The sequence below is a fragment of the Manacus vitellinus genome, unplaced genomic scaffold (assembly GCF_001715985.3).
Source record: "Manacus vitellinus isolate BGI_N305 unplaced genomic scaffold, ASM171598v3 scaffold_0_pilon, whole genome shotgun sequence".
NCBI classification, from domain to species: domain Eukaryota; kingdom Metazoa; phylum Chordata; class Aves; order Passeriformes; family Pipridae; genus Manacus; species Manacus vitellinus.
This window is the reverse complement of record NW_021938789.1, coordinates 39,618,063-39,637,872: the sequence shown is the minus strand read 5'-3', so window position 1 is coordinate 39,637,872 and position 19,810 is coordinate 39,618,063. Positions and strand designations below refer to the sequence as shown.

At 39.4% G+C, this 19,810-nt stretch overlaps 1 protein-coding gene across 1 annotated transcript in view; it reads right to left on the bottom strand.

Moving 5' to 3' along the window:
- TNKS (tankyrase) overlaps nt 1-8,364 on the bottom strand; it is a 99,217-nt gene extending 90,853 nt beyond the window's left edge. Inside the window, exon 1 of the mRNA XM_029960982.1 lies at nt 8,172-8,364. Coding sequence (XP_029816842.1) covers nt 8,172-8,364 — 193 coding nt within the window. The remainder of the gene's footprint in view (nt 1-8,171) is intronic.
- Nucleotides 8,365-19,810: the final 11,446 nt, after the last annotated feature.

Sequence of the window (19,810 nt, the reverse complement as noted above, 5' to 3'; positions counted from 1 at the left end):
GTTCTGTACAGAAAGAGCGTCCAGCACAGCCACACTGTGCAGTCTTGATTCCTCCCCAGAGCATAGTCATCCATCCTGTCAAATGAGGCAGTGGGAAACAGTAAGCAGTCTCATAAGCAGAGTTTGTGTCCTAACACCTGCATAAAAATGTAAAATTAAGCTTGTCTGCCTCTCTCACTTTCTAGTCAGTATATTTTGCTTACGGAACATTAACATTCTTTCCGATTCATCTGCTCAGCTTGGCAAAAATCTTCTTAAATGTTTTGTCCATGTACTCACAGACTGCACAGATTTCAGCTGTGACTGGCTCATCGCTTTCAATATTTAAACATGGCTTCATTTTTAGAAGAAAACAAGTATGAAAGACTGCTCTAGAAGCTACAGTACAAGAGATAAAAGCAATGGGAACTTTTGTATGTGGGAATTATCCAGCTAGCTAAAATTTTTTTGTAACAGTTGCATGCTTGCTTACAGACTAAATTACATATTAAAATCAAAGATAATACACAAAAACTACATTAAAATAGTTAAAACTGTAGCTTGGCTATCCTATTTACAAACAGAACCAAATACATGAGAAGTTACAGAATATAATATTCTCCAACCACTCACCTCTGACCACTACACCTGGCTTACTGTCACACAGAGTATACAGTGTGAAAAGACCATTTTGGTACAACAATCCGAGAAGTTATCCATGGACAATGGAAGAATGTAGTAGAGATCAAAATAGTATTTGGTCTCAGGACTGGTAGAAATTGCCATTAATAACCAGAAATGTACAGCATAGAATATGCAAAAAAAGAAAAATAAATCCAACAAACAAATCCTAAACTTAAAAACAAACTTAATTACCTAATCAACATTTAGAGAAGAAAAATATTCAGTAAAATATAAGACTGGTCAGTGCTCAAGGCAAAGGAACAGAAAGATGAGTGATTTGATGCAGTATGGAAACAGAAGCGCTTCTTGCATGTTTCTGCAACTATTTTTCCTAGGGCAGCATGAAAAACATATTTTGGATTCTTTACTTACAAGCTGTGGAGATCTTATTTGTTATTCTGTCCATTTGAATAACAACAAACCTTAGGAAGAAAAGCTTCTTTTCAGTTTGATGTTGTTAAATTTCAATGTGTAGTACAGGCTAAATAAATTTGTGTGCATCAGGTACAAAAACTTTCAAAGCACCCACAACTCTGTATAACGGCAGAGCTGAAAATCAGAAAACAAAAGACTTTATTAAGGTGTTTTGTGAAAACTTTGAAAAAGTTAATTTGTTTCTTTGACAACTTAAGAGTTTGATTCCATTTGAAGAGGTCTTAATATTAGTAAACGGTTATAGCATTTAAAAAAAAAAGTGAAATAGTGAAAAACCTGGCAAAGGGGATGATATAAATCAAAACCATACTTTTCATAAAAGCACCAATCCTAAATCCCACAGTCCTTACTTGACTAGCTACACAACAGACTAGAAACTTTTAACTCCTTGCCTAAATCAAGGTTACAAAGAGGAATGAAATGTTGCCTGATCCAGGCTGAAAGCCACATTCCAAAGAAGGTACTTCAAGACACACAACTAAGTATAGACAAAAGAAAAGGATGATAGCACTGAACTCTAAAATATGGAACAGGAGAAATGAGAGAAGCTCTCATTATCCTAATACTAAGCCCTATGAAATGAGCATCCAGAGCTAAAGTTACATTAGGAAGAAATCCAAGCACATAAAGATACAGAAATGCAATTCAGGCAGCACAATATACACACACCAGCTCACATAAATCCTTGCACAAGTCCCTCAGTAAGAGATTAAAGAAATTGTGCAGTCATGGAATCAGAACCAAAATACTTCGGCCACTTAAAAGTAGGAGTAACTTGTTTCCTTTATGATAAAATACACTGCAACTTGTGTTAAATAACCTACCACACTGAAGGAAATATTTATATTATTTAATTACCAGACAAAACAGAAGAAGCTAGAAGGACCTAAAGGAAATTGATGGAATGGGCAATAAAACGGGTAGACTAAAGGAGTAGTGACAAATCAAAACAACAAACACTGCATGGATAATACAAATCATCTGGAATCATACTGGAATATAAGCAACAAACTAAAGAATTCAGAATTGCTTTAGAGGCTCCCATAAAACATTTAGCTCTTCAGCAATCAGAGAGGTCATAAAAACAAACTTAGCCTGAATAAAACCTGGAGTAACAAAACACCAGGAAAGCTATTAAATCATCACTACAGAAGTCAATCGGATGTTATACCAGAACACAGTGCTCAAATCAAGACATGTTATCTTGAAATAGTAATGCAGTGCTGGAAAGTGGAAAGAGAATCAGCGATTTCAGCAGCACCACCAAAGTGCAACTTCATTTTCAGCGAGGTGAAACTTTGTATGTCGACAGTTTAATGGAAAAGGACTGCTCTTCTTGAAGGGAAACACAGCAGAAGTGCACACTAAGCATGGCACAGCATCTAGAACAAAGAGAGGACTGTTTCTTCCTCTTTCCTCTCAAACTGAAAAAAAGGAAATGTGAAGAACTGAAACATGACTATTTCAGAACTGGGAAAGGAAGGCATTTCACTCCTGGCTTACTAAGCAACCTGTGCACTTCTTTCAAAGAAGCAAGTGGGAACTAGGCCAAACAAGAAATAAGATTTTTTAAAAATATATATTTATAAATATACCAAGATAGTAATCATTATAATATTCTCTAAAAACAGAAGATTTATAAATCCATAGAGTTAGAGCTTCTAGATGAGGGCCACTGAAGTGGTAGACTTTGTTCTAGGTCTGTGCCACAGCTCCTTTTGCCCACATCTTTCCAAAGACTGGAAGAGCATTCCTAAAAGAAAGCTGATACTCCTCATAATTCTCCAGAAGGTAGATGTAAAGCACCACGATGGACTCCAAATGTAAAAGCACAACGTGACACTCATACCAGTGAATTAGAGTTCACTGTTTGTTTCCTTCTGTTAGGTCTTGGTAAAAAGGAAGAGTAAACCTACCTGAATGCTAAACAAGTAACAATCACAAAAACATACATTCAAAGCTCAAGCAAGTGTTGGAAGAGGCCCTTCAGACCTCTTGCTTCAGGATGTATGTCAAGAACTTATACAAAATAAGGCAAAAGTTTTCTGCAGGGCACGGATACCCCAACTGCTCTGGATTTCTTGCTCTTTTCTCTAAGGCAGCAGATCCCAGTGCCGCTGTCAGAAAGAACAATGACCCATACATAGGGGTAGCCCAAACCATTCTAGCAGCACCTGCCCTCCCTTACCATGAAAACACTTCTCCTTTTGTACAGGTGTTCATTACACTGTTTCTTAAAGGTGGAAGCTAAATCTTGTGCAAATTATCTGATTTCAACATACACTACGTAAGAATTAGATCAATTAAAAGAAAGGAGGAGGAGGTTGGCACCTCCCAAAATGAAGTGCTATTGTCTATTGAGAAGGCCTTCAATATCCTACGAGTACCTGAAAGGAAATAACCATAACCCAGAAGGAAACAGTTCAGGATTTGAGACAGTCAAGCTGCAGAAGTGTCAAAAAAAGTCAAAATAAACTCAAACTAAAATAATTTCTTCTCTTCCTCCTAATTTTAAAATGCCTGAGTTGTACCTAGAATCCATTTTCCGTTCTTTAAAGTTCAGTAAACTTATTATGGTGAAATATCAGATCTTCCCCTGCCTTGCAGGTAAATTATCCATAAATAGCAGTGCACTTAAAAAAAATTGTGCAAATATATGTCAATAAATGAACTATGCACCCTACTTAAATTAAAAAGTTGACATGACAAATAGATGAAAACATGAATCCTCAGTAACACCTCTGGTAACCTTAGCCCAGCTGTACTTCCACTCATCAAGCTGTCCTTCACATCCTAAAAACACAAGTGAGAAATGCTCAGTAGGACCTGACACACTTTGTTTGTAAATGATATCATTTCCATAGTAAGTAGGAAGATCGGAGTCTTATTTAACTTTGAAAATTGATTCTATTAACAAATAAGACATTATTTCTTACACAAGAAATCTTCCTTTTATCTGGAGATGCAGCAGTTTCCAGACTTCTTTGATTTTGATCTGTTTCAAGGGAGTAATTCTTGAGACCAACAAAAACCAATCTCACAAAACAGTGGCATGGAGCAGTCAAAAATATATTATCCAACAAAAATGCCTTCAGGTCCTGCTAACAGCTTTGGAAACTGCTCAAGTACAAAGACTGGCCATTCACATAGAGAAAGCATTTCTGAATAGCAGATAATATGGGGAAGACATAGCAAAAAAGCATCACTGTGTGAGAAAAAAAAAAAAACCAGAAAAAATAATTCGCATAAATCATTCACGATATTATTGGCTCTTCATGCACTATACAAGAAAGATATAAAAGGATGTTAATGTTTAAAGAGGCAACAATCAGTGTGAGAGAATAATGAAGACTAATATGACTTGTAAAAGCTCCCAAAAGGCCCTGTTCTGGATGGGAGTCCCACAGTGCTATGTACAGCAACACAGACGAGTCCCCACCTCAGAAACCACACACTCCAAAGGCAATTAAGCTAAAATAAAATTAACTAGGATAGTCATCTGATGTGTTTAACAGCTCTGGTTCTTATATGTTCTTATATGTTTTTGGACTCTGTACCACCACTTCAGCCTAGAGGAAAAGAGGATTACAACCCTTTTTCTGGCAACATGATTCAGGAACAGTAAGGGATGCTAAGGAAAAAGAAACAAAATATTCACCCTCTCAATCATGAAGTGGTTAGCTCACACAAATGCTGCTTATCCTGCAGAAGGGGAAAAACAGACTGCTTTCTAAGAAGCAGATTCCTCAATTATGTAACTTTTGTTCTTTAAGAAGCTGGTACTGGGTATTTAATTTCTATAAAATGCACTTTAATCTACAAAGAAATTTTCAAAGTCCATTTCCATCAAAATACTAGCCCTTCCTTTGCATTATGTATTCTTTACAAACTACATATTTTTAAGAGGATGTTGCAGGGAAATGGCTGGAAGTCATCCCAGAAACTACTGCATTATATATCCTTTCTGTAATTCAGGTGAAAAAGACAGTATACATTATTCTAGACTGGAAGACAGAAAAGAACAAGTCATTGTGGATTCAGCATCTGCTGCTGGAACAGCAGAAATTATTTTTATGCAGCAAGAATGTCCCTTTTAAAACATATACACAATTCTTTGTAAAATTTAAAAGATTTAATCAATTACCTACAAGTTTTCTGTTCACTTTTGCTGTGTTGGAGGTCAAAGGGAGACTATAATCACAGTTCATTTGCAAAGCAATTAACACAGATGCATGAACTTATGCAAATATTTGGTCAAAAAGTTTTAAGAGGAACCTTGTTCTTCAACAATCAATACAGCAGCAATGTGGAAAAGTCTGTTATGGTTATATGGTCTATTATACTTCCTAAGAGGAAAGACTAAGAGAATTGGAACTGTTTAGCCTGGAGAGGAGGCGGCTTTGGAGTGACCTAATTGTGGCCTTCCTGTATCTGAAGGGAGCCTACAAGAAAGATGGAGAGAGACTTTTTACAAGAGCATGTAGTGATAGGACAAGGGAGAACAGATTCAAACTGAGAGCAGGTTTAGATTAGACGTTAGGAAGAAATTCTTTACTGTGAGGATGGTGAGGCATTGGAATAGGTTGCTCAGAGAGGTTGTGGATGCCCTGTTCCTGGAAGTGTTCGAGGCCAGGCTGGATGGAGCTCTGAGCAACCTGATTTAGTGAGAGGTGTCCCTGTCCATAGCAGGGGGGCTAGAACTAGATGATCTTTAACATCCCTTCCAACCCAGGACATTCTGTGATAGACACAGTTAGAAAAAGGAACCCAAAAATAACATAATGAAAACAACCTTGACACTTATGCTGCTTAAAGATGCAAATATAGTAACAAATTACAGACTGCTTTCAGGATCACTCCACTTCTAAAAGCTCTAAATATGAGCATTTCTAAAATCCCACTATTCAATATTAAATACTGAAAATTAAGTTAATATATCCTACTCATCCTTAATCCAGTAATACCTTTAAGTTCTGATGCACCTAATTGCAAAGTACTGCTGTAGCTAAAGATTATCCCCAGCCAGATAGATCCTAAGAAATCCCTTAAGACCCCTTTTTTCCAGAGGGATGAAGCAAGATCGGAAGGTTATAACATGTGGAAAATGCATGAGAAATCGCAGCCTAACAGAGATACTAGAAAGGAGGGCAGCACCCAGAAAAATACAGCTCTTAATGGCTAGTTTCTATTTAAATGGCATCCAGTGTCAGCTTTCAGTTACCATGCATCATACAGCAGCTACAGCTGGAGCCAAACCCTGTTTGCACAGCTTGGAATTCAGGTGCACAGCACAGAGAGCCCAGTGTAGCCAAGAGCCACCTTGAGGACAAAGCTGATAAAACCAAATGCTGATTTTCTTGCTGGGAAGAATAAACATGTACAAAAATGACATCTTTTTATGAACAACTAAACACTTACATAGCAACAGAAGTGGTTCTGTGCATGTGTGTCTACATGCACAACCTGGTAATATAGCAGGTTGCAGAAGCCTGCGGTCCCTGGATACTCTTGTGCGAGGCATTAGGGGCGGGGACAGGGACAGGGACACAGGGCTCTTGCTGCATTTGGCAGGATGTTCTCAGAGGCTGCTTCTAACCTACCTCCACTTGTTTGCTATGACACATTGCCCTCTCCACTGCCTAAAGCACAAGCTAGTCTAGTGCCCAGAGAACTCAGTGGAGCAGACATGAAACCACCACCACAGACCTTCCTAATCTTCTACTACTCTCTGAAGTTGCATAGCCTGAAGAGCAGCTTGAAGCCTGGAACCCCCAAACTGTAGGTATGTCAAGTTGCCCACAACTAAATGTCATATATCCATTGATACCTTTGAGGTACCTTGACTCCCTGGTGCCCTCTCTATCTTCAGCATCTGTACAACTGTACCCATTAACAGCCAAAAGTCAGATTAACCTGCTTAGCACAGCTAATACTAGTGTTAACACTGTAGGAACGTGTTTAAACTTGACACTGAGTAATTAAAGTAAATCACATGTATTTAAAGTACACTGTTCCAAAGGCACTCAAATCACTGCAGCGCTGTAGATAATTATGTATAGCAGTCAGCGCACTGAAAAAAGAAGATGAGGAAATGTTCCTGACAAAGTGAAGGGAGCTGGTGTGCTCTGAACACAATCTGAAGAAAGAATATGGGTGTTGCATAGCATATAACCTATAAATTAAGCTGTCAATAAAAAGAGAGAGAGAGAGACACTAGGGAAAATAAAGGCAAAAGAAAAACAACTATTTCTTCAAATGAACCTCAGTTGCTGAATCCCTCTCTATAAATCTAATTGTATATATTTTAAAATCCAATATCACTTTGTTCTAAACATTATTTCCTAGATGTCAAAATCAGCACAGAGGACCATGTATTTCTTGAAATAAATTTGACAGGCTACTATATTATACTTTTCATGATTACTGGTATGCTACAACAGTTAATTTATAAAAAAATCAAAGCTCTGTAAAAACAAAGTTATATCTCTAGGATATTTTCATGAAACATTGTTTTGCAGCTAATAGTCTCTAAAAAGGAAAAAAATTGATGGATGAGAAAGGGTTCTACCCAAAATGACTAATGAAGAAGAGGAAGGAAAGGGTAGCATGTGAATCTGCAGCAAAATATAATGTAACTATTGATCTCTGCAATCAGTAGCAGGTTGTCTTTCAGATCACAGGTACTTTTATAGTTACACAAACGTCCTTGCTTGCTCAACAGTGAAGGTCTTAAAACAATTGACCTGATTTTTGGGTTTTTTTAAAGGGTTAGGGGCTCCTATTCAATCTGTTTATTGGGTATCAATTAAAAAGAAAAAAAAACCAGAGAAACACAGTAAATAATGAATGATGTTACAATAGAAAATTACAGCATTAGCATAAGTAGAATAAGTAAACCTATAGCACCACAGCAGATTAATGACAGTTACATCAACACGAAACCTGGTAAAAGACAGTTTTAAAATGCTCTTACACAACAGAAAACCTGAAAAGGCAGAAGGCTCTTAGGAAGCTGAACTTATACACACAAAATGAACTACAGGTAACGCTGCTGAGAGATGTATGCATCTTACCCGTGAGTACAGCTTTTGCTGAAGGGTCTGCCAGATCCAGTGCAGATTTCCCATCGGTGTTCCGAATGTTTGGATCAGCTCCGTGCTGCAGCAGCACTGTGCAGGGAAAGCAGAAACAGTATCTTACCTCAGGTATACACAGGTTATTTACTGTTAAGTGTCTCCTCGGCATGATGTAGGCATAAACACACATTGCACAGTTTTCTTTATTTTTCCTTCTGGTTTTTTTTCTCTCTCTCTTTTTTTCCTCTTTTCTTTTTTTTTTTTTTTTTTTTTTTTTTTTAAGCACTGCAGCAAAGGATCTTCTCTGGACTAAGGCTAAGTTGGCAAGTTAAGATATAGTAAGACCACATGACTTCGCATGGTAAACATAAACCCTGAATCTCTTGCGATACTCGGGTTTGGGTTCCTCCTGACAGCTATAGCTGGTATGCTGTGCAGTCACTGACTCACACTGGGAAGTCTGCTGAGGAACCTGCTTCTGCCTTTACTACCACTACTGCTGCTTGTTACCACTCCTGCTCCTTTTCCTGCTGAATATCTCAAGTCACTCCACCTCTGTAAATCAGTAATACCCCAGTCTTCCAGTGGCTCATCACTTGCGCAGAAAATCTTAACCATGGCACGCTGGCTCACCTTCAAAAACTGTAACAAATAAGGTAAGATGTGTAACCTGGTACCCTGCAGACTGGATGTTCAGGGGCTATTATTCTCACTGGTGTTTCTTGTCCCTACTAAGCCTATAAACACATAAAAGTTCAAGTACATAAAAATACTTAGAATGCAATATGCAGCCATATGGATAGGAAGGCACTGATACAGTAAATTATCATCAACTAGAAAATCTCATTTAAAAAAAACAGTATTTCACCTGTAAACTCTTTTGATCAGAAACAATATAAAGAAATTCAGATCACCATCTCAATATCAATGCATTTCCTACAGAACTGGAAAACAAAGCCCATGGGAACATTAGAGGGCTGACAAAAAGGGTGCAAATGTCATGCAAAATAAGCACAAACATATTACAAATTCAGAGCAACAGCTACGCACTAATTCTGCACCAGTGTGAAAAACAGGACAATACACAGAGACCCAAGGTGAAGGAGACAAGTAATAAAAACCAGCAGATATTTATGGTTACTCTTATAAATACATCTGTTGAGATATAGAGGGACTGAAGAAGTCAAGACAAAGAAATACTTGCAAACACTTTTTGTAACTAAGGGTGCAAAAACTTGCACTTCATAGACAGGATTCTGCAGGAAAAAAACATAACCAATTCAGAACAAAGTAATTACTGATATTATATTGTATATATATATGTATATATATTTCACTTTAATCAGCAAAACACTTGTCAGAAATATACTTTTTTCTAAATTAAAAATTTAACTGGTAGTATTGTTTTTATTCAAACCTCTTTTCTTATACATTTCTGACTGTAAATTCTTTTAAGATTGCCAAATTTCATATATTTTAGCTTACAGGATGCAATGCTACATGCTTGCCCCTAAGCTGAATTTTTTGAGAAGTTTGGTGTTTCAGTGAAGTAAATTGACTTATTTTATGCTTTGTCTGATGTTTTTGAAAGAAGACTCAAGTAGGAAGATTGGGCTTTGCTGTTTTTTTTTTGGTGGTGGGTTTTTTCCCCCCACGTCAAGACAAAAACATCAAAATGGGGAAAAAAACAGCTAGCACGTGCTTACAGAATCTTGTTAGGCTCTGGCACCTACGTTTCTGAAGATACCATCTGTGCCATACATGCTACCACCCCCTTCGAGATCTTACTCACAGACAGGTTTGAGACTGAGCCAGCCTCTCAAGCCAGTCAGGCACACCCCAGCAGGAAGAGGCAAACAGGACAGTAGAAAGTACAGGAACTAAGTATGGAGAGACAGACTCAGTATATTCTGTCTCTATTCTCTTGGACCCTACTAGTGAATTTATATACCTGGGGAGAGGGAAGCCATTTGTCCCAAGAGGCATCAGGGTAAGAGTAGGACCCTAAAAGAGGGTACCAGCAACTAAGTGTCTATCAAGAGAAAGCAGCTAGTACAAAATGATGAAATAGCACAGCGCTGGATGAGAAAGCAAAGAAGGATTCACACACCAAAAGGCCTGAGACAAAGAGCTGGGGGAGAAAACTGAAAAAGAAGATGTGGCAGGGGAAAAGATAATAGCTCAGATAAAGAGTCCATGAAGAAAGACCAGAAGAGAGGAATGACTGGGATCTGACCACGGTTTGGAGGTTTGGGCTAGCATGTGAAGCCAAGTTGAGGTAGGTTAGGGCAAGAAAGGTGATTTGAAAAACAAGAGGTAACAGGCGTATAAATCTCAAAGAGATCTGCAAGTGCCTGAGCCCAGTGTTAAAACTGAAGTACATGTTTTCAAGTCTCTTCATTCTTCAGTCCTGAGCAAACAAACCAAGAGCACCTCCCTGCTACGACACCACAGTACTGCTTTCAGCTCCTCTCCTGGCTAAAATGACAAAGGATTATGCAGTCTGTGTAACCTGTTCATACATGCTAATGAACCATGAAGGGTTTGGGCATGGCTTACAACATACAATTTCTGTGTAAATTAGTTTTTTAAAACCCTAGACGAATACATTAAAAATTTACTAAAAAGACTTAAGCTGGTTGCCTGCAAACACCTTGAATTATTGACAGCCTGTGGAACATACACTTAAAGTGGTCAAACTAAGTTCAGGAAAAGAACCTATCAGAAGTCAATTGTTGTAACTATGAGACTTATCCTTCTTGTCTCTGCAATCACTCATCCCACTTGACATAACGCTTCCAGCTTCTCCAACAGCCAAGGGTATGGTCTTACAGATTCAGCCCTAGAAACCCTGTGAAATGAAGGCAATGGCATCTTGAGAGAAGAAACCAATCATATAAATAAAGACCGTATTAGAATGCATATGAATAAAGGAAGAAAACTCAGGTCACAAAAGCAATCTTACTCTTGCATTTCCTCTACTGACTATTTGATTCTAACCTTTCCATACTTTTTAAGTACATAATCTCACACAAGAGTATCCCAGTGAGCAATGTTGTCATCAACAAGAATTAATGAGAGAAATCCGGCATTTGATGTTTAGCCTATCGCTGTAACACAGCTGTACTTCTATACCTGGCAAACCACAGGTAGCTTCTAATTGAATGTTCTCCTGCATGTTCAAAACCTTTAACACTTTAGCCCAACACAAAGTCTCCTCTAACCACAGGGTATTTGAGATCTAGACACAGTGTGTCTCTCTAAATTTCCTTTTCAGTACACTAGGGATGTGTAAAAATGTCAAGATAGATCTCCCGTGTGGAAAAAAACATTCCTTCTATAAAGAAACACAGCAGAACAAGCCATTCTAACTAATTGTAGCTATTTTGGATTTCAAACACTGCACACTGGTTTTAGAGGACGGTTTCTGAGTAGCCTGAAAAGGGAATGTGCAAATAGCTTATGTTAAGAAACTGCTGTTAACAGGCAAGTGTAAGGATGCTGTGCACAAAAATTAACTCCTGGAACTTTGTTAATTACCATATTTGGATATGCTGTTTTATTTCCTCCTGACAATGGGGACATTGGGTGTATTTTTCTGTACTGCAGGCAGTATCCTTAATGATCTAGCAATACCATTACCTGGCTATCCCTGCCTATTCTACAGACCACTTTGTCCAAAGAGTATAAAGAAGCTCTTCTTTTTACTGTATCTTCATACTGCATATGGACATCAAAGTCCTGTAAGTTTAACTATAGTACAAACATGGACTGGTTCAGAGCTGTATTTTTATCCTCACTGCAACTGCTAAAATACTTCAGTTTCTGATCTTCACATACTATCTGAAATGCCTTATTTAATTACACTGCTATTATACCAGATCAGTGCTAGAGACAAGAAAGGCCATATTCTTCCCACATTAACAAAAAAAAAAGAGTTACTGTATTGCACAGAGTATATAATACAACCACTAATCATTTCAGATTACTGCCAACTCACTACAGCAGGATGAAAACTAAAATTGGCTCACAGCCTCCTGGCATAGGTATTTTGAACTGTGAAGTTAACCAACACAACCTCACTTAGCTGTCAAATTATAAACCCACCAAGAACAAACATTTCTACTTTTAGCAGTTTCAACCTTCACATTTTCAGCAACAAGGTATAGCAAAGATTTCTCTGGCAGCTATACATCAACAAGTGACAAGTAAGTTTTTAAAATCTAAAACAACAGAAAAAAGTTTTTGTACACAGAAAACATCACTCAAGTACTTAGTCCCTCCTCCTTCATACTGCCTCAGTTAAAAGTCCACCAGAGGAAAACACTTTTGATTGAAAAACATAAATAGAATGGGAAAAAAATAAATTTGTTTCAATATTAGGCACAAAGATCAGAATAGTTCGGTTATGACTTCTCTAGGCCCAACATCCACAGCTTCCTGACTATCCTTACAGGAATGCTGATGAAAAGTTCACATTTGGTTTTGAATCAGAAGCATGCAAATACGAAAAAAAGGGCACATCCAAACTTTTGACTGCTGAGTGAAAAATGCAGGAACAGGCAAACCTTCCAGAAGCATCTGTACTTAAAGCTGCCTACTGCTTTTAATTACATTTCCAGTGTTCCTCACAGCTCTACCACTGCCTCTTCTCTCCCTTGTTCTTTTATCACTGTGTCCCATTGCCTTGTGCTTGTGGTCCCTTCTAGCTATCCCAGCTTTAATATATATTCTTTCTTCCCCCTTTAAAACTCCAACTTCTGGAGAAGAGCTTCAAAGATCCTTTTCAAACCATTTTACTGTAGCTTTATCTACTTACTCCCAAAGAATCAAGGTACAGAGAAAGCAGCCTAAGAATAAGGCCTGCTTTTCACCTACAACATAGGCACTATCTTCCATCTCCCTAAAGGACACCTTTGGGGCAGGTCAGTCTCTCACTAACCTTAGGTCCCAGGAACACACACACCTCTCAGTACAAGTCCCTTGTAGGACATGTTTCCAACTTATACTTGACGAGAAATATGATGTGCTCATTCACCTCCACATTCCAAAAACATCTAAACAACACAGTGGAATCCAAAGCATTAATTTTTTTCAGCCAATGTTAAATGCATCTTCTCCCCTAGCTACCTGTAAATGTAAATCAAACCACTGAGGTTTTGAAGCTTTTCTCCTGTTACAAGAGCAAGTTTTCTGCCTAGGTACTATACTTCCTTAACTGAGAGTCCATAATTCCATTTTGGCAAGTTAACCCGATACATAAGTCTTTTTGCTAAATGGCCCTATATAACAAAAGTTGTAGCACCCAACTCTTAGCTTTATAAAACTGAATAGATGAGATACAGTTAATAACATTAACCACAACTGTATCACTGATTAACTTCTGCCTCTGTAAGCAAACCCAGACTTGGCCTTGTGATTAGGAAAAAGGCTATATTCATCAGCCATCGGAATTACAAGGTGAAAACATGAGAGGCAGTATCACTACAGAGGCTGCAAACAGCTCTAAAGGTTTAAGTATCACTACTAGACCTGATGGCATGCCTGGCCTCAAACACTACTGCCAGCTCAGTCAAGAGGAGTTGGGGAAAAAAAATAGAGAGAAGCAGGTCCTATGCTCTTGACTGTCCCTCTATAGTGAAAGCCTTCAAAGCTGAATGAAGAGAGGACTGTGGAGAAGAGAGGCTAAGCACACCTAAGGATGTAGTTCAGAATCAGAATAGGGTAGAGCCAATAACCAGACTTATCCAGGAGCACTGCAGATAGTTAGTTCATTGGTAAGAAGACATGACAGCCAGGTGGTAGATCAGGGACAGGATAGGAATGCATTGGTTAGGAGAATGACAAACATGAAGCAAAAATGAAAAATAAGGGCGGGGTGCAATTAAATCCCAAAGGGAATCTGGGGAGAAATACAGTAGAAATGCTCATGGGTGCAGGCTGATCAGGTGAGGAAAAGTTGCAGAAAACTGAATCTCCAGCAACAAAGGTGTCTGCTGACAGTTAACTGATGAAGACTTCAAAGACCCGCATTACTGAGTTGCTGTATAGGGTTTTATTGCTCAGGTGACAAACTGGAGTGGACTTTTCCAGGTTGAGAGCTGCTTTTTCTGAGGCAAAGGCTAAGGATCTCACTAAGCAGAGAACACCCCTGGGAAAAAGGGGACATGCAAAACAGTGCTTAGCTAGAAGGGAAGTAAGGAGACTCCAACCACCTAGCTTCAGGGGAATAAGGAGCATCTCTAGTATGATGAGAACAGACAACTCTTCAAGCAAAAAGCAGAACATGCAGCCTTTATCCCACCTTTACAATAGCAAAGGAAAAAAAAAAAAAAGGACTGCAAAGAACTGTAAAGCTGCTCCCCTGCAAAACAGTACTTTCACAGGCTATAGTTTCACAGAATCACAGAATGGGCCAGGTTCAAGGGGACCACAGTGGGTCATCAGGTCCAACCTCTCTACTCCAGCAGGGTTCCCTAGAGCACTTTACTCAGGATTGTGTCCAGATGGCTTTGAGCATCTTCAGAGAAGGAGACTCCACAACCTCTCTGGGCAATCTGTTTCATTCAGACCACACTGGCCGAATCACCACGCCCACCCCTGTGCTTTGGGCGGCTGCAAATGTTTGGTCAGGCAACAAGGTATATTAGAAAAGTGACCACTTGCCCAATCCACTTCCTCATGCAATGACATGGCATACTCTGGGTGGCATAAGAAACTATGGTACAGGGACACGTGCTGGTGACAGGAGTTGAAAAGGATCATTTTGTGTTTCTAATTAAGAGTATATCTAGCATTACCAGCCAAAGCCCTGGTGGGTTAGTGTCAGCTGCAAGCACTTCCCATCATTTTGCCTTCTCTACTTCCCTTGTTCAGGGCATCCCAGTTTCCCAGACAAGGGTTTGTTCCCAATGGACCAGCATGTTGATTTTGTTCTTTGTTGGGGCCAGACAAAGCAAGAGACAAATACGTCGACTGTAGTAGTACGAAGCAAAAGCTTACAAAAGCAAGGCTAGGCTCCACTATGCTGAAACAAAACATTTTTAAGAGAATTAGAATGGTGTTGTCCAATAGCTTAGACAGAAATAAGAGTTCTGACAGCAGGAGAAAGTAGCAGACAAGTAGAGGGGAAAAGCTGACAGAGTTTTGAGCAACAGTAAAAAGTCAGGGACTGCTGATATATTAAGAACCAAGGGGGAAACACCTGTGAAATGCCTCAAAGGAATTAGTGCATGGTCCTCCAAGAAGGTGACAAGGTCACTGACACAGCTGAAGTGTCTCTACCAATGAACACAGCACGGGTATCAAACGTGAGGAGCTGGAAGCCACTTTGCAGCTGGAAAAAGCTATGATCTAATTGCTATCACTGATATATCGTGGGAAGAATGACACAACTGGAGCACTGCAATCAACAGCTAAAAACTGTTCAGGAGGCACAGGCAAGGAAGGAAAAGCAAGTGGTTACTCTCCATGTAAAAATAAAATAAAATATAAAAAAACAGATTGGCTCTAGAGAGCCGCCTTGGAAAGACAGGAATGAACAAGTTGAGAGCTTATGGGCAAAAATTAGGGGTCAAGCCAACAAAGGAAACCTCACAGCTGGTATTTACTACCGGCTACCTGATCAAGGGGAGATTATTGATAGAAGTTCTTATTTCAGCTACAGGAGGTGTCATGCTTGCAGGCTCTGATCCTGCTGGGGGACTTCAATCACCCTGACATCTGCTGGAAAAGTGGCACAGTACGCTATAAGCAGTCTAGGAGACTCTTGTAGTGTGCTCAGGATAATTTCTTAATCCAGGTGACAGACAGTGCAATTAGAGGGGAGGCATTATTAGACTTGTTGCCTACCAATACAGATGAACTATTTAAGGATGTCAAGATTGGTGGTGGACTGAGCTGCAGTGGTCAGGCCCTGGTGGCATGAGGGGTATGGACCAGGTAAAGAATAGAGAAAGGACTCCGAATTTCAAGAGGACACTCTCAGTTGTTTAATGAATTGATGGATGGGACCCCCTGGGGAGGTGCCCTGAGAGACAAAGGAGCTGAACAAAGCTGGTAGCCCCTTAAGGACATTTTTCTTAGAGATCAGGAGGTCTCAATTCCACAGGTAAGAACTCAAGTAAGAAAAGCAGGAGATGCTAAGGACCTCGTGGTCAAACTACAGTATGAGAAGGAAATGCATAGGCACAGGAACCAGGGACATATAGGCTGAGATTAGAGGGATGCTGCCCAGGTGTGTACAAATGGGATCAGGAAAACTAAGGCACAGTTAGAGCTGAATTTGGCACAGGATGAAAATAATAAGGGCTTCTACAGGAACACTGGCTAGAAAAAGGAAGATTAAAGTAAACATACCTCCCTTGAAAAGTAAGACATGAGAACTAGTAACAACCAATATGGAAAGGCTGGTAGGTACTCAACAGTTTTTTTACCTTGGTTTTCAACAGTAATCCCTCTTCCCACATCTCTCAATTCCCTGAACCTCAAGGTAGGGACTGTAGAATGGAATTATGTCCATTATAAGGGAAACTAAAGGTTGAAGGTTCAAGACCATTAAACCTTCTGAGACACCTGAACATGAATCAGTCCATGGGACCCAGTGAGATGCATCCCAGGGTCCTGAGGGAACTGGCTGATGCTGAGCCACGTTCAATAAAACTGAGAAGTCATGGCAGTCAGGCAAAACCCCAGTGACTGGAAAAAGGAAAATGTCACATCCATTTTTAAAAAAGGTAAAAAGGAGGACCTTGGGAACTACCAACCAAGCAGCCTCACCTCCACACCCAGTTAAATCATGGAACAGATCCTCCCAGAAGACACATGGAATATAGGGAGTTGCTTAGAGACAGAAAGAGCAAATCATGCCTGACTAATTTGGTAGCCTTCTTTGATGGAGTGACTGCATCAGTTGACAAAGGAAAAGCTACAAAAAAGCTTTTATCAGCATCTGCCTGAACTTCTGATAGGCTGGAACAGGTTGTCCAGAGAAGTTGTAGATATCCATCACTAGAAGTGTTCAAGGTGAGGTTACCCAGGGCTTTGAGCAACCTGATCTAGGTAACATTATCCCCTGTGGCAGGAGAGGTGAACTAAATGATCTTTAAAGGTCCCTTCCAACTCCAACCGTGCTACGATTGTAATCCTGCAGGTCAGTTCTTGGAGATACAGAGTTTTAAAATTTATACAAATACATGGTTTAAATGGTTATTTCCAAGTAGAAGAAAGCTACCTCTAGTAAAAAAAAAGGGGTACTTTGGCCAAATGTGGCATAATCTAGATAAAAACACAGGAACTGCTTGCACGCTTCCGTTACGTTATCGTTAGATAAACAATAGCAGCAGCTGCTGGGGGCATCAATATACACACAGACAGCTTGGAATATGGTTCTCCTAGCAGAGGCATTTCTTGCTTTGTAGTTGAAATGACCATTTGGTCCATCAGGGTTGAGGACAGCCATATCAAACATCTCCCTTTACATACACAGATCTGATCTCTGAAAGGCAGGTTCTCATGCATCCATATGCTACAGAAATGGCACCAGTTCCTACAGTAATAGGATGCAATACCAAATTGAGCAGAGATCCAGTAAAAGATGAAATGGAGACAATGCTCAGAGGTCACGTTCCTTCAGCTTAAGTGAGCAATTCACAACAGGCTTCAAGGCAGCAATAGGAAAGCAAAGAAGCATCACGAACAAGGTCTCCCAGTACCAACTTTTCGCTTGTTTGTTTTGAAGGGAGAAGGGTCTAGACAAAAAGAATATTACAAAGCATCACTTTAAAAGGACTTTATTCTGTTTTCATGCAAACTCTGATTTTTCAAAATGACTCTTTTGTCTCAGTCTTTTCGTTGTTTACTTTCAGACTTTGCTGAATGAAGTTTCGACCTCTTAGCAAGACAGCCTGACTCCCGGTCTATATATACATACTGTAACCTTACCTCTCAACATACTACAAAAGACTTCAATGCATTCTAGAATTCAATTGGCAGTAGATGTTCCAGAGATCAGATTTATCTAATTGAAGTAAAGTAGAGGGAAAGCATCTGAACCAAACAACCAAAACCACAAGATATGATTGCAACAGTAAGAGTTCTTTCAGCAGCGGAAGAAGATGCCTTTTTAAAAGGGTCCTTCCTCCCCCAGTGATTGCCTTCAACTGTGTCCCTATAAGAAGGCGCTTCCTGAGTTACACAATCCTGAGCAACATGCTCTAGGAAACCCTGTTTGAGCAGGGAGGTCAGACTGGATCACCTCCAGCGGTCCCTTCCAACCTTACCCATTCTGTGATTTTAACTACGACTAGTTTTCTATGCGTAGGAAGCTCTACAGAATTGCTCCCTGGTACACCAGTTCTGCCTCCCTCTAATTAAATATGCATAGAAAGAAAGAACATGAAGAAAGTTCCAGAGCCTGTAGGCAGCACAGCAGGCTGATAATATCCTTCTGCCCTCAGAGAAAGAGCCAGAGTTGGTAGATTGCTCAGCCTACATGAACAGCAATTCAAAGCCTTGATCTTGCCTGAACTTAATGAAGTAAATATTCCTGTTTCCTTTTTTGGATGTAATACTTTTCAAGTTAAAATTTTTCATTTCAGCTAACAATGAGGACAAAAGTATATGCAGGTTATGCAGAATGAAGTCTTCTGGGGAGCTTCTAGAAGTGTAACTGCAATTGTTTTGTTTGTTGGGCTTTTTTTGCATCACGCCAGAGACAGCAAGTGTTCATTCCAGAACACTTCCCCCAAGAACACTATCTGCACAAAAAGCTGTGTAATATAAAGGAAACTTCAGGAGTTCCACAATGAATCTGCAAAATGTAAGAACTCTAGAAGCTTCAGTCACCAAAAAAACCAACAACCAAACAGAAAACTTTCTTTGAGCTAATAAGAAATGAAAGACAGTACACTAAGTATTTATTTAATCCCATTTATTTGCAGTCACGAACCATGAACATGTACTCCTTTTTCATGGAATCACACTGAATCATGGAATGGTTAAGGTCAAAGGGACCTCTGTAGATCATCTGGAACAACTTCCCTGATGCGGCTGAGCCACCTATAGCCAGTTGTCCAGGACTCTGTCCAGATGGCTTTTCAATATCTCCAAGGCAGGAAATTCTACAACCTCTCTGCGCAACCTGTGATTAGTTGCTGTGATGGTAAAGTGTTTCCTGGTGTTCGGAAGGATCCTCCCAAGTTTCATTTTGTGGCAATTTCACATAGGGTCTTAAGAATCACACCTAAGTGTGTTCAAGAAGTCATCTGGAATTCACTTGTTGTTAGTATGCAAAATCGAACAGAAGACCCTTTATTCAAAGAAGCTTCAAAAAAAACCTAACAAAAAACATTTAGCCTATTTGTAGATGGAATGGGTTCAGGACTCACTATGCGACAACTAAATCACAATCCTTTTCCTTGTAAGCAACAATTCTGCAACTACTTAAGTTTCTAAGCATTTGGTTTAATATACTATTTATTGAACAGCTAGAAATCTTTATTGCTGCCCTACTGTCTGAGCAATTTATGTTTTTTCATCTGTATGCCAAGATGAAAGCTGCTTTAAGGACAAGTCTTCATTGCTTGGTCCCAATTTCACTTTTCTCTGAACAAATTCACCTTTCTACTTCAAGTTTT